The sequence below is a fragment of the Embiotoca jacksoni genome, unplaced genomic scaffold, assembly GCF_022577435.1.
Source record: "Embiotoca jacksoni isolate LCO1_2020_lvr unplaced genomic scaffold, fEmbJac1.0.p SCAF_7, whole genome shotgun sequence".
NCBI lineage: Eukaryota > Metazoa > Chordata > Actinopteri > Embiotocidae > Embiotoca > Embiotoca jacksoni.
In genome coordinates this window covers 3,384,173-3,398,751 of record NW_027185425.1, presented here as the reverse complement: position 1 = coordinate 3,398,751, position 14,579 = coordinate 3,384,173, and the positions used below count along the sequence as shown (strand labels likewise).

The following is a 14,579-nucleotide window of genomic DNA, read 5'->3' as shown; positions in this document are numbered from 1 at the left end:
TTTTGACCTGGGGTAATTGTATTCAGTGATCCTTTTCCAGGGTCACTGAGTACAAACATTAGAGAGCAGCACTCACATTCCTCCCTGTACTTTAAGGGAGCCGACACTGTACATGAAGACAGTTTGCTGCCTGTCTGTTCTGGTCATGAAGTCTCTCATGTTACTTGTTATAGTCCTCGATTTCCCGGTGAAGTACGGCTTGTCGTAGATCACCATCTGGAGACAAAGAGTGTCAACTACAATAAGGATGCACTAAAAAACGTTTTACTTGCAGTAGTTAAAAGTGTCAGTCATATCACTGCTGTTGGATGAGTTATCTACATAAAAATGGAAGTATTACTTTGATTTAACAACATTCTTCCATCCTTACCTTTGGCTCACTCATGTTTTCCACTCTTGGTTCACCCTATGATCAAAAATAAACAAATAACTAACTGAACAATAAGGATATATACTTTTTTACAGAGCTATACAGAATTAGTAAAGAGGAAACCTTTTAAATACTTCCAACAGTGCCACTTACTACTTTGAGCGGATGTAGTGATCCCACATAGGGGTTTTCCACTCCCCAGGCTGCAGGGTTGGTGTACCCCCCCACCTCAAGGACGCGTGGTACCCCCTGGAAGAAGGGCTGTGCGTACACAAGCCATCTGGGGAATATTAGAGATAATATGAAATCTTCTTAAATCTGATTGTTAAACAATCTGCTCTTGAAACCAGATGAAATGAGGTACTAATGATTGGCAGAAAAATTCTGCCTTTACAATTTAATTTCAATATTAAATAATGTATTTTTTTCCAAACTCATGATTTCCAACTCACAGTCCAGCATTAATAATGACGGAATTAGCCTTGATGGGGAAACCAAAAATCCTGGCATCCTCGGAAGTGTCTCGGAAGATGACCTTCTTCCCCTCTGCGTTCTCTTCTGGGAATAGGCTGATCTCTGGGACGCTGTAGTCCTGAGGGAGAACAGAGAAAACAGATCATCTGTACCCACTTTAATATTCATAATAATAGTAGATGACAACTAAATAATTAGTTGTTTATTTTGTCCAACCAAAACTAAGTTTTGAGGCTGAAAGTTATCGGAGTTGAGGAAAAACAAACTGAAAAGTTGGGTGTAGCAATAAAAACTATTTTAAAGCTGTAACATTCAGTGTTGGGCCCTTTTAAAGTTCATTAAATACAGTAGATTACACCTTAAAACATTTGACGCCTCTTTGTCGAGGCAAAAGGTGCTGACACTTCTTTTTGACACTAGGTGGTGCTCTTGAGTTGAGGTGCAAGCAGCCATTCAGAAACCACTACTATAATGGTCCACTGCACCTCACCAGCTGTAATACTCTGGGTGTATGGCAGCTACTTATGACAACAACCAAGAATAACAGGGCGAACTTCTCTTGTCTTACCCTGACTGCTCTCCGTACAGATCCGATGATGAACCTTCTGGCCGGCTTGGTCTCCGTCTGCTCATCGCTTGTTTCTCCGCTGTGCTCTCCGCCCTGCGTCTGTCCGTTCTGCGGCTGCTCCTCTTCAGGACCGAACGGGCAAGTAAGCTCTATGTCTCCCTCGTCCAAGGCGATCTTCTCCCCTTTAAAGTTGGGTTTCTCGTACAGCACCCATCTAAGGAAAAAAAAAAATTTAAAAAAAATGCTAAAAATCTAAGTGCACAGGGTCCTTTGTATCAACTGTGTTTCTTCCTAGTTTGTGTTTGCACAATATTCATAAACTCTGCATCATATTATTGAATCATTATTCCGAAATCTGTCAAAACGGTGTTCACGCATGCGGAACAAAGCACCTCATTACTCCCCTCACTGGGGCTGCTGTTTGAGCTGTCATTTCACCCAGCTGCTGCTGTTTTACTGCATTATTTGTCAATTCAGAGGTCATTCAGAGATTTTGCTACCACAGTCTGCTGACTAATGTTAGCAAATATCAGATACAGATCGCTCTGCAGTTCCACTTGTTCAGCTGTTACAAAAACCTTTAGGATTCAGCAGCATCCCACAAGTGTCTCTCGGCTAAGAGGACAACTACAGACATCTGAAAAGTAACCCAACAAGACCCTGAGTTGTAACGGGTCACAGGCCAAATAGATCTTTTTTGTCTTCAATATCACATTGCATTTCATGAGGTTATCCAGTGTCTTTTGTGTAAAATGATCACCTGAAAAGTAACAAGTAACTATAATTGTCCAATAAAAGTAACGGAATATTAAGTACAAATTTCTAATATTCCAAAATCCAGTAAATTACCCGTGAATGCACTTGTTCACATACCAACAGTCGTAATAACCAAGGTAATCTCGATAAAAGAGTCAAGACCTCAGTTAAGGTAAGAGGCCAACGAAATACAAAGGCCACTTACTGAACAATCTTCAATTACAGAATTAGCTGTGGTTTGGGCAGCAGTGCAGAAAGCAACGGCCGAGCTGATAGTGTAATTGTCTCATTGTAAGGCCTACGCCCGGGGTTATTGCAGGCCAGAACAGTCCCGTCAAGGATGCGGCGTGTTCACACTGCTGGTTGCATTTGTTAAAACATTCCACTTATGAGGCAAGTTTGTGTTTAAGCTTGTGTTTGGGTGTGTTAACTATTGAAGGAATTTGCATGTCCACAGCGCATCAATAGCTGTCTTGTTTTAACGCTACCCGAGTACATACGGAGAGATGGGGTTTATTTCGTGTCTCATTACACACCTCCCGTTTCAAGAAAAACAAGGTGCAAAGGCGTTATCCTATTTTTCCTTTTGCAAATTTGAAGATCTCAGGAAGTTCCAGGTTTAAGTGCCAAATATTTAGTGGCAGCACGACAAAAAGCACAGATTTACCATGTTTGTTTACTCAAATAATCAATGAGAGTTAAACTCTCAGATTACCCGACAGGCAAAACAACCTGCTCTTTTTGCGTACATTATTCTGTGTGGATTGCGATTTTTTTTTTAGAGAATGGTGCTGTATATAATAATCCTTGTTCTCGCTTCACATTTTTGAGTGTGATGTAAATGTACGCTATTCTCCCATAATGCAATGCACAGAGGAAATAGAGCTGCTGAGGGCTGTAAAAGGTTAAAATCATTGTTAAAAAGCTCCTGCTTAAAAAAAAAAAAAAAAAAGAAAATCTCCATAAAGGAAGTCTTCAGAAAAATTCTTGCCATGTTTCCTTGTGATGTTTATTTAGCAGTAACATGTTGCAGGAGGGATTTGCATCAGTGCAAGTCTGGTGTCATTTCCTCTTCGTACAAAACAGTCAAGTATGCAGATTTGGTTGTAAACTCAGTGCAAAATATAATGCTATAACATTTGGTACATAGTGCTACTATATGAAGGTAGGATGCAGCGTTGAAATAGAACTAGAGACGTCAATATCTGGTAGTTTTTAAGGGAACATTTTGGTTACCGAGTAGATGTAAACATGGCGAGTTTGTGCGTGGTTTAGCTACTCACCCTCCTCTGACGACCCTGATGGAGATGGTTTCCTGCAGCTCCCAGGGCGTAGCATCGATGACATCACTGCGGATCTCAATCCTTTGGCCACACATCCCCGGCCGGTCAAAAATATACATCTAGCCAGATGGTGGACAGAGTAAGTTTAGATATTAATGGCAATTCACTTATTTGTTCATGTCCGACACGAGTGAATCAGGCTTCTTGGGCAGAGGGGTATTTTCCGCCTTCAGATAATAAAATTAGAACCTCACTGTCAATATTAGAAGGCATTTAATTGGACAGTGAGAGTGATACCCTTGCAATTATTGCAGGAACCACCTTACTCTGTACTGCCGAAGAAAAGAATGACACTAACCTCATTATCTCCGGCTTTATATCCAAGAATAACTCTAATCCCCCAAAGACATCTAACACAAGAATCGTGCAAAGTTAACAGTATAGTGGTGAGGTTGCACAGAGGATGCCTGAACGTATTTCCTGAATATCACTCAAATCCGCAACATGAAATGAGTGACCTAATATTCTGCAAAAAATATATATTAACACTAATATTAATGTGAAATCTGATCACAGTAACTTCTTGTCCATGTGTACAGCACAGACACGTCTGGGACATTCACATCTGAGGCCCTGCAGCATGGGAGCGTACCTAAACCTAAATGTCAGCTGCACCTATTCCAGATGCTTCATGGATAAGCTCAATAAGAAAAATGTAGTGGCAAGCAGAAGCAGGCCTGACATTTCAAAAGTTAATAACATATATGGTCACCCTGGAAGAGACAAAAGTGTCAGGTGTGCAGTTTGATCAGAAGATTTGTGGGAGTGTATTGGTTATCCGGTGATGAAGAAATGGTTTAACCACATACTTGACAAATTTTTATTAGACAATGGTTATGAAATAGCAGTTATGGAAGAAACCACACAGGACCAAACGGAATGCACCGACAAGGTTTTTTTTTTTGTTTTTTTTAAATCAACTTATCTCTCCTAAGGTAAACCAGTTTTGTTATCCTGTTAATGAATGTATAACCACATAATGCCAAACCCACAACATACACGGAGACTCGCAAGACAGCTCGGCTGTCGTTACTTGTATAGCAACCGCTCTATGACATCACATGGTTCAAAAGACTAAAAGGTTTCACTGGTATTCCAGTGAATAGTGTAATTTAATAAATCTACAGTAATGCTAGTGGATCTGTGAGGCTGTATTTACATACTGTTGTGCTTTGAGCTATTTTCAGCTTGCTCACGCTGACATGCTGATGTTTAACAGCTTTATCGTGCGCACTATTTTACGGTGTTAGCGAGTTCACGTGTAAATTAATAATGACCACAAGGGGAAGTACTTATTCATGAGCCACTAATTACTGACAACAGTGTTGGGAAAACTTTGAGTGGATCATCAAAGTCATTAAAAGTCTTCCTCAGGGGACCGTGGGTATCCGTTCCGAATTGAATGGCGTGGTGTGACTCCAAGGCTGCCGCTTAATCAGTGCACTTCAGTTAGTACACACACACACACACACACTTGACTGCAACATTTGAATGCATCACCTTTCCGGCTTTGTTTGCATTTTCATGCCTGCTGTTTCAGAAACAAAAGTAAGCATACTGATGGCTACTATGCGACACCACTCTGAAGGTACTTGGTCAAAAATAAATACTTTTGTGTGGACGCGTACAAGCTGCATTTGCATAGCGGCGTGGTATTCGCCTCAACGACATCAGCTTCTTCAGCCGCCCATTTCAGCAGTTCGGTAATAGGTCGGTGGTCCCTCCCCCTCTGCTATGTAGCCGAGATGGCGCAAATTAAGGGGCGAGAAGTTTCCAGCATTTTTTTTACTCATTACGAGGACACCGTCCGTACTCATAGTGCGCTGCGTGCTGCCATACTTATTAGAGTTAACACATGGACTCAAATAGCAAGTGTAAGTGTGTAAGAACATGAACTGAGACTCAGTCGAATTGATGGTACTTTAGATCATCACCAATGGACCAAAAGTGCTTGAGAAACATCACACTAAATTAAAAGAATAGACGCTTCATCTTTATTGTCTCCTCTCTATTCTTTAGACACTCAAAGGAATGTGTTCTTCCTGTGTCATTTGGCAACACAGTAAAAAAAAAAAAAAAAAGAAGAAGAGGGGATTGTCAACCAAGCCAATGTTTACTCAAATTCCATAGTAACAGACTTCACAGTGACATTACTTCCTGGTTACAGGTTCAAAGCAGACAGTAAAAGTAGCTGTCAACATGTTTCTCACCAGCCTATTTGTACTCAAGAGTGTATTTTATGAGGAGACTCACCTTTCCAGGACGAGGATTGAGCTTGCCATGTTCCTTCTCTTTCGTGAGCTATGGGCAAAAGAAACAAAAATATCAGCACACGTTCTAATGCAGATAAGATTTAGCAGTGACTTTTCTTTTTTTCTTGGAGCAATTTAGGTCAATATTCAAGCCAAGATAAAAACTCAAGGCTAAAAAATACATTACACAGTACATGCCAGACAATCCACACATTGTTTATGTCTAGGTCACGCTGTTCAACAGGTTCTGGGGGCTTCAGATGTGAGGAAAGAGTGTATCCTTCATGACAGAACAACCACATCATTGATAGACAGGAATACATTCCTCTACTGTACCCGTTTAACCTGATGCTTTTCAAACTCCCCCACTGACAAAAGCAGCATCAGCTGAGTTTTGTTTTGAAATTGAAGTGGGAAGCTGTACTATGAGAGAATGTGTGTGTGTGTGTGTGTGTGTGTGTGTGTGTCTCAGGTGTCACTTGGCCTCTACTCTCCGGGAGCTCTGTAGGAAACAGGTTACCATCTGGATCATGTTACCAACCAAAGAGGGCCGGCTACCGGAGCTACTGTTTCAGTAGTCTGTGCCCTATTACTGTGGACTAGTACATTTATAATTAGAAACCGCCTTTGAGAAAGAATAAATCAACTTGGCTGTACTTAATTGAACTTATAGCACATAATGGCATATTGTAAAAGAACACCTTTTTACATTTTCAGTGAAAGCGAGCCAAGGGGCCATTTTTTCACCGCTGACCTATTAAATAAAAGAAAGAGTGACTCATTAGCCTGTAAGCTTCCTGCAATTGTTCTTGCTCCCTTCTCGTATTAAAAAAATACTGGCTCCACTTATAGGGTGCTTCTACTTGCAAAAAGTGTTCAAAGTGTGTTACACTGGCTAAACTCATTTATGTAACTACAGTTCTCTGAATGATAAAGGCAGGTGCACTAGGTTCCCATGGCAACAAAAACATATTTAGAGTAAGTAATTCCTGCCACAGACAATTGGCTTGGTTATTTTTATGTGTGCATTGCAATATAGAGTATTTATACTGATAGATGTGTTGTTATGTGCAGTGGGCATATGTTTAAATGAACTATTGAATGGGCAAATGGCAATTTTCCACCTTAGTCCACACCGAAGTATTCATTTCTACACTGAAGTCTATTCAGCTTTCACCTGCAGCATGTCACACTATATTAAGTAAATGAATTAAACATGTAGCATGTTTGCACTACATATGACTTTATACAGTCCCATGTGATAGAATCGTATGTATTGCTTCGCATTCTGCTACAATTTTCTTTACAACCTAATTCTTCTTAGCCTAACTCGTGGAACCGTTTCTCCAAAACTATGTTGTCACATAGTGACAGAGAAATGCTGAGACGGTGGAGGAACTGCCATGACGTCTTAACCTGTCTGACTGAGAGACTCTTGAGTTTCACAGGTTTCTCTTACGGATAGTTTACAAGAAAGTGCTGGTTCTAAAAAAGCGAAAAATCAACATGACTCAAATTGATTAAATTAATAGTTTCTAACGTGGTAAACTAAACCTAGTAAACTCATATTGGTTGTATTCCAGAAAGACCTATTCAAATTAAATAAGTCTTGTACCAAATGAAATCACTTTTGGCTCTATGTAAATAGAGTCAGATAACATAACGCACCTAATTTTTACAGCTCTGCACCATAGCAGTTTCAGATCATGTTAACACTGGCACTGGTGAAACAGCAGCCCCAGGCTTAAAACTTCCATCTGCTAAAACTTAAGTTACTTGCTGATTTTGCATTAAACATTTTACTAGTTTATGACCTAATTTAGATGAGATCATTTAAACATATTAAAGTACAATAATACTTCATATAACCCCCCCCCAAAAAAAAAAATCAGTGGAGTGCTGTAAGAGCAATGTGTCCTGTACTGCTTTCTTAACTCAACTCACTAAATAGCTCAAAAAGTCAGTCAACATCAAACAGCTACATCATTCACAGGGATTGATATGCTTATTGCTGCCTTGATGCCCAATAGAAAGATGCTCACACACTTTTCACCCTCTACTCCCTTCCCTCCCAGCAGACTGGGAACAAGATCTGCTCTTACATAAAATTAGTTACCACGAATGGAATGTGCGGTTTCAGCAAATCCTGCAATTGAGAGAAAAAAAAAAAAAAAAAAAAAAAAAAAAAAATGTATGCACATGGATTGAACTTCTGAATAAAGCCAATGGAAATGTATGAAAAGGAAGAGATAATACAGTTTGTCATCAGCTCCATTCACCCTGCCAATCTCCTCATCTGTCCCTGTCAACTTCACTTAATCAAAGATCAAGCTAACAGGTGGAGAAATGTGAGGATAAATACAAAAGGCAAGGTGCGGTCGTGTCTCTGCAGGAACAGACAGATAGCTGGGATGGGCGGGGAGTCCAGCGGAGAAAAACAACAAAAACAGGGAACAAAAAGTCTTCTGCCAAAATCAAATGCTTCAGAGGATTCACGCCCACCAGCGAAGAAAGTGTCAAAAAAAAAAAAAAAAACCTAAATAGAAGTCATGTTTATATGTTCCAAATACCCTTTCCTCCTCCGGGTTTTCATTTTGACACGCTCCCAAACATTTATTTTCCACGTCCCTTTTGTTTCAGTTGACAGGAGCAGAGCAGGATGAAGCTGTAAAATACATCCCTGTTGACACCCAACTCGGAGCGGGAATACTAACACACTACTTGAACAGTTTATTGTCTGGGACTCATTGCACAAGACAGTTATACATATGTAGTATATGCAATTAATCCTGTGTAAAAAACCCCCACTATGTATTGCATAATTTATGCCCCCTTTTTCTAAATTGTTTCATTTGATAACATGCCTCTCAAACTATCAGCACCACTTCGGCATCTGGTGTGTAAACTTTTCTACACAATGTTAAAATCTACAATATTGTAAAATCTTAGAATTATAGGAAAATGTTGACGAGTTAAGCGACCAAACACCTCAATCAAATACAAGTGTATTTTTGGCTACCATTAATGAAGCTGCCTTGGCAGAAGCAATCATAGGCATCTCTGCTGTACGTAATTTGTAATGCAAGTTTGTCAGCATTGCTTGTCTGACTCTATTTTATATATTATTCAGAAGCCCTGGAAGCCCTAATACTTCACAAAGCAGTCTGAAAAATGTCAGCTACCGAAATATTTTACCCGCACAGATCTCTAGAAGCCCTGAAGTCTGAAGTCAGTATTGTTCTCAGTGGCATAGTCAGTAATATGAGCTGAGGTCATGCTGTGTGCTTTGGCCTGAAAAAAAAAAGACCTCCCGGAGCCATACTACTGAACATTGTGTAAACATTTGAACGCTGCACAAGACAGCTGTAGACCAGTGTTACACCTCTAGAATCCAGCTGTCACTGCTTGTAATCTGCATTGACTGAAATATCACCACTATCCATTATGTAGATAAAAATGATCAACAAAATGATATATTACAGAGAACAGCATCATTAGCTGCTCGTTAGAACATCCCACTCCTCCCTTCTGTCAGTTCTGTGTTTGGTATGCTTCGACACTTTCTTAGTCGAGTTGTGAAACAAGAGGTGCGACTGAAAGTGTCGGTGTGATCCAGGATTAGCGTGTGAGCCATGTGTTGACATAAAGAGATGGTGTGTGTGTATGTGTGCATGTACCACCATTAGGGCACGTGTGAGCAGATATTTTTCCTTGTAAAAATGATTTTAAAGCTTAATCAGTTATCACAGACACACGTAAACACTGGAGGGCAAGAACAAGTGCATGCATGCCTGAATCAAAGTCTCGACACACACCCTCTTCTGTGTAACTCTGTGATATTCGGGGGGGGAACAGCATGGATGTGACAGGTAGGAAATATGGGTTTGGATGCCCTGGGTGATACTGAAATCAGCAGCAGCCATTTGCAATTTGAATTACTATTGCTGCTCTACAAATATTCTAATGAAGAAGCCGTCTAAATGGTACATGTTACCGTGTGTACTTAAGGTATGCACACACCAGCAGGAGCCACACAAAAAGGGACGTTTCCTGTGTGCACAACAAACCGCATGTGAAGTCATGTCAAAAAGACAAACAGCAGGTCAGCTGAAAATAGGTGAGAGACAACAGATCTAAGAGTGAGGATAAGAGCTGCCGACATAACAAGTAAACACACACAAAGGCAGAAGCCTATGTAGAGGACTTCCTCTCGTTTTGTCACCGTAGACCTAGTTACCATTTTCACGGCCCACACACCATTACACTCACTGCAGACCTTTTGAGTAATGCACAGCCAGACCTACCTAAAAAGGTTAGGTAAAGGTAAAAAGTTTGTTTATATTTGTGACTACTTGACGTGCAGAAGGATGCACAAGTCATTCACTGTGTGCATGTCTCTTCCCAAATTAGTTGTAAAAACTATCGTCAGAATCCATAAATCCGAACATCCATGTTTGCCTAATCAAATATCATGTCATTTCTTGCCTGAATTGTTATATATTTGAATGGCACCTGAGCAAAAATAATAGTACTCAGTAAGACTAAATAGACAAATCTAGTCATACTCACATAGGCGTCAGGGAAGGCTCTGTATTTTGACAATAAGTTCCTGTCAGGCTCAGGTTCCTGGTTCTGGAACAGAGACCCTCCACGCACGTTGCTGAGCAACGACGTCTGTCCCCCCGCAGGGGACTCAAGACTGAAGCTCCTCTGCAGGGTGGGAGTGCCCAGGCTCCCTGTACCGAGACCCGTCCCCATACCGGTTGTCTGGCTAAACATGGATAAGGGGGAGTCTGTGGTGGTGAAGGGCCGGTGGAGGTCGATGGAGCCTGTGGGGCTGAGGAGGCGGGTGGGACTGAGGAGGCGGGTGGGGCTGAGGACACGGGTCGGACTGTTGCCGGAAGGTGGCAGGCTGATGCTCAACGGAGGAGGCTGACTCATGCGCATGTTAGGGTCTTCAGCTCTGGTCAGGGTGCCCGACGAGGTGGAATTCGAAAGGAAGGAGAAACCCTTATAACCGGACCCCACTGATCCAACGCCGGGTTCACCGTGTTCCCTCGGCCCTTGGCTTATGCGGTCATTTGAAGGCCCCGTTTCTGGTAGCGAGTTGGTATGGAAGAACAAGCGATTGGGCTTTCCATTTTCCGGGGTCTGATCTACGGATGATGACCTGTAGCTTGCAAACAGGACACTGTTTTCTAGGCGAGAGCTGGTGGCGGAAGATGGAAGCACTCCGTTTCCATTCAGCGTTGGAGATTGTAAATCCTGAAGAGGAGAGTCAGAGGATGTTCTCATTACAATACTGTTAGTAGCAGATGCTCTAAGGGGCATGTTCAGACCTCTTGTCCCAGACTGCTGCTGGTGCTGCAGGTGACGGCACACATGCATTAAAGGTTGAATTCACCCCAAAGTTACAAAACAAGAACCACTGAATCATATATTCTCATGTACCTCTAAATCATCAACATCTTGTCATGCTATGCTTTGGTTTCATTTGCAGAGGCTTTTAAATATGCACCTATGAGTTTTTTGCATCACCACAAAACAATGTAGGTGAATGGAATTTCCTTTACAGTGCTCACAGATTGTGAAACTGCATTCAGAAATGTGTTTACAGATTGAGAGGCCAAGTTTACCTCACAACCACAAAGGCAATGAAGTTTTTGTCATTCAGATGGACCTTTAAAAGAACAATTAAATTTTTATAATTCATTCAATAGACAATAATATAAACATATAACAAATTATGTTCTTTATGCTTATAGCCCACATGGAATTTGATTTTAATATATGAAGTTTTCATCAACCAAAGGAAAAAAAATCAGGCAATCAAAGATTTTAAGAGTCTATACAATACCTGGCTTTTTTTCATCATGTCCAGTGGAGAACAATTATCTCTGAAGGAACTCCTCTTCAGTCCGAGGTCAGAAGGCAGTGTGTACAGTCCATTGAGGGACTCAGCATCCATCTTCTTTAAGGGACTCCTGAGGTTGACAGACAGGTCAGAGGTGACGGGGTTCGGAGCATCCTCCACAATCGGCGGCAGAGAGGAGAGGGGGGCCTGGGGAGCCGGGCGGAGGCCCATGTTCCTCGGCCTCAGGGAGGGTCCCATGCTCTTCAGAGTGTCCACCAGGCTATCCATTTCGCACTGGTAGGGGGAGTCGGCTTCGGGGGAGGTGGGGGGAGTGGTGGAGGGAGCTGCAGGGTCGGAGACCAGCTCCACGAACGTGGCCTTGAACACTCCAGTGAATCGTGATGACTCGTCGTCTTCACCACTCAAACCGTCAGTGCTGTCGTAGCTGGTTTGTCGTGTGGAGGAAAAGCCAGACACGGGGAGCAGCTGTGAGTCCCAGTGTGACTTTATCCCCTCTGACTCTCTCAGTCCCTGTCTTTCAGCTGCAGGTGCAGCAGGCTCCTCCTCCAGCTCCGCTAAGCTCCTCCTCCACTCATATTTTGGTTCCGCCGTTGGTTTGCTCTCCTGGCTCAGATAAACTGCAGTCCCGTCACTCCGCCTGTTGCTGAGGGTGATATATTCCTCTGGGGGGAGGGAAGAGGGAAAGGTGTTGCTGAGGTGTTTGTACGCTGTAGCTTCGGGGAGAGCAGAGGAGGAGGACATGGTCCAGGTGTCAGACGCTCTGTAGCTCAGAGAGTCATGCAAAGAGGAGTTCTCTGTTGTGTTAGGTTTGTACTGGGTTACTCCCTCAAATTTATTTCTCCATTTATATTCTAAGCTGGGATCTGTCACATCTGACTCAGTTACTGGTGTGCTTTTTCTGTCAAAGTCCACGGTATCCCGGCTGACATCGGTGGGTTCAGCCTCACTAATCAGGGACATTTTGTGAAACCGATATTTGGATTCGTCCTCTTTAGGGGGAGACAAGTTCTTAATGGACAGTCTGGTGCTCAGGATGCTGTAGCCTGAATTCATTTTGCCGACTGACTCTTGGTCGTCTTTCGTGTGGTGACTTTCTGAAGCAAAGTCTTCTGAAGCAGCTGCGGCTGTCCTTGAAGCCGTCGGTGACCTAAAGAAATACGGAGAAAAAGAAAAACGTAATGACAAAAACACTGAAGACAGAAAGGCAGTCTAATTGTATAATGGTAACTTGTTCACAGTCTATAAAGTGGAGCAGTGCCTTCAGGGTGTGGCAGTAATGAAATGCCAACAATACAAATTTTACAAGGCAACTTTGCTTATCTTGACGTGTCAAATAAAGGTTAGAAAGATCCCATAATTGCAGTAGCTGTTTTGAAGTTTGCCATCTGCATTTTCCAACAATGGTAAAAGTAAATAATAAAGTTACTGTAGAAACTGAGAAAGGTCATCATTTCATTTGAGGCTTATTTAAACGAGACACAAGGTTTCGGCTGGATGCACCCACAGTGAGTTTGTGTTGGGAGGATCGTGTGCACACAAGCAAAACACGGTCAGCTGACAAATTAACGTTGCTCAAAGTAAACACACATGAACTGTGCAGTGCAAGTCTTTACAATGGCGCTTTTTTTTTTTTTTTTTTTTTTCTCCTGTCATGGTCACAATCAACACACACTCGCCACTACCCACGCTTCAAAATGTAAGCACAAACAGTCAAACGATGTTGGATAAGACCTATGTGATAGCCTGATAAGCTGTATATTTATAGGAGTATGGTAATATATTATCAATATAAAGATGGTTATGTTCACAAGTAGTTTAATTTGATCTTTTTCTTTTAAGGACCTTTATGAATTTTCAAAGGGTCTGATTTTACACATGAAGGTTGGTTTACTTGTAATAAGAAGTGCTGCTCGGCTTGTGTAAATATTTTGTACTGGCTTCTCTTGTCTGTGGTTCCAAAGGAAGCTTTCCAAACATGTCGATGGAAACTGAAGTGGTGGTGTCAAGTTTGAAAGAGTGTGCAGGTTGGGAGGATGTAATGAATGCTATCCAGCTGATTGTTAAATCCAGTGTTTTTGAAGTTTGACCCACACTAATGACTAAAAGTCAGGACACGTTGGCTTCTGCAATGTTTTCTTTTAATCTGTGTCACCTGTCTTATACTACACTTAACTAGAAGAAACAGATCTTAATAAAAGCTCTTCCACCAGCTTCTGAGGTTTAAAGATTAAGAATATTTGAGTAAAATATGTAGCGCGAGCTCTGCAATTTGGGAAAATTGGATCATCAGACCTCTGCTCTGTTTTTATAATAATAATAATCAGGTTTTATTCAGGCATTTATGAAATTTGTTTGAGACATGAAGGAAACTGCGAATTTCCTTAATGAGATTCATGAGAATTAATAATGTTTACTTTTAAGCTTTTTTCTGTACAATTTTGGAGGCACATGAACTGCGTAGTGAAGACTGGTAAGCCCATGCACACTATTTGTAAGCACGACATAATCTTATAAACTTAACATCAAACTGTATGCCAAAAAAGCTTTTACGAGTTAAGCCGTAATTTAGAGTTGATTCTCCAGCCGTGATTCATTTGACCTTTCTGGATCTTTATACCTGGTGTAGCAGGAAAGTTTAAAGGAGGGGTGACATTATGAACTGTGTTTAATTACCGTGTTTAATGACTGGCAAACATTTGGTGTTGTTCTCACGGGCTGCGCGGGCGACTACCAGTAAAAGGTGAACAGGTTGTGAGACTACACAGAGAACGCACTGACTGTCATCCAACTTCACAACAGAGTAAAGAAAACTATTGGGTGGTGCAATCACTCCTACAGTTTCAGACGAGGTCAAACACATTATGCAAGGGTGGCTTATTTAAAAGGTCACAATGCATTACGAGTGCTGATGCAATACTGATGTAACCGTTGCGAAGTGCAT

The 14,579-nt window shown here is 41.6% G+C and overlaps 1 protein-coding gene across 1 annotated transcript in view; it reads right to left on the bottom strand.

Moving 5' to 3' along the window:
- crybg2 (crystallin beta-gamma domain containing 2) overlaps nt 1-14,579 on the bottom strand; it is a 39,130-nt gene that overhangs the window by 6,176 nt on the left and 18,375 nt on the right. Inside the window, exons 5-13 of the mRNA XM_069176466.1 lie at nt 11,621-12,785; nt 10,333-11,028; nt 5,765-5,812; nt 3,452-3,570; nt 1,413-1,626; nt 823-962; nt 524-650; nt 371-406; nt 77-216 (exon numbers count right to left, since the gene is read on the bottom strand). Coding sequence (XP_069032567.1) covers nt 77-216; nt 371-406; nt 524-650; nt 823-962; nt 1,413-1,626; nt 3,452-3,570; nt 5,765-5,812; nt 10,333-11,028; nt 11,621-12,785 — 2,685 coding nt within the window. The remainder of the gene's footprint in view (nt 1-76; nt 217-370; nt 407-523; nt 651-822; nt 963-1,412; nt 1,627-3,451; nt 3,571-5,764; nt 5,813-10,332; nt 11,029-11,620; nt 12,786-14,579) is intronic.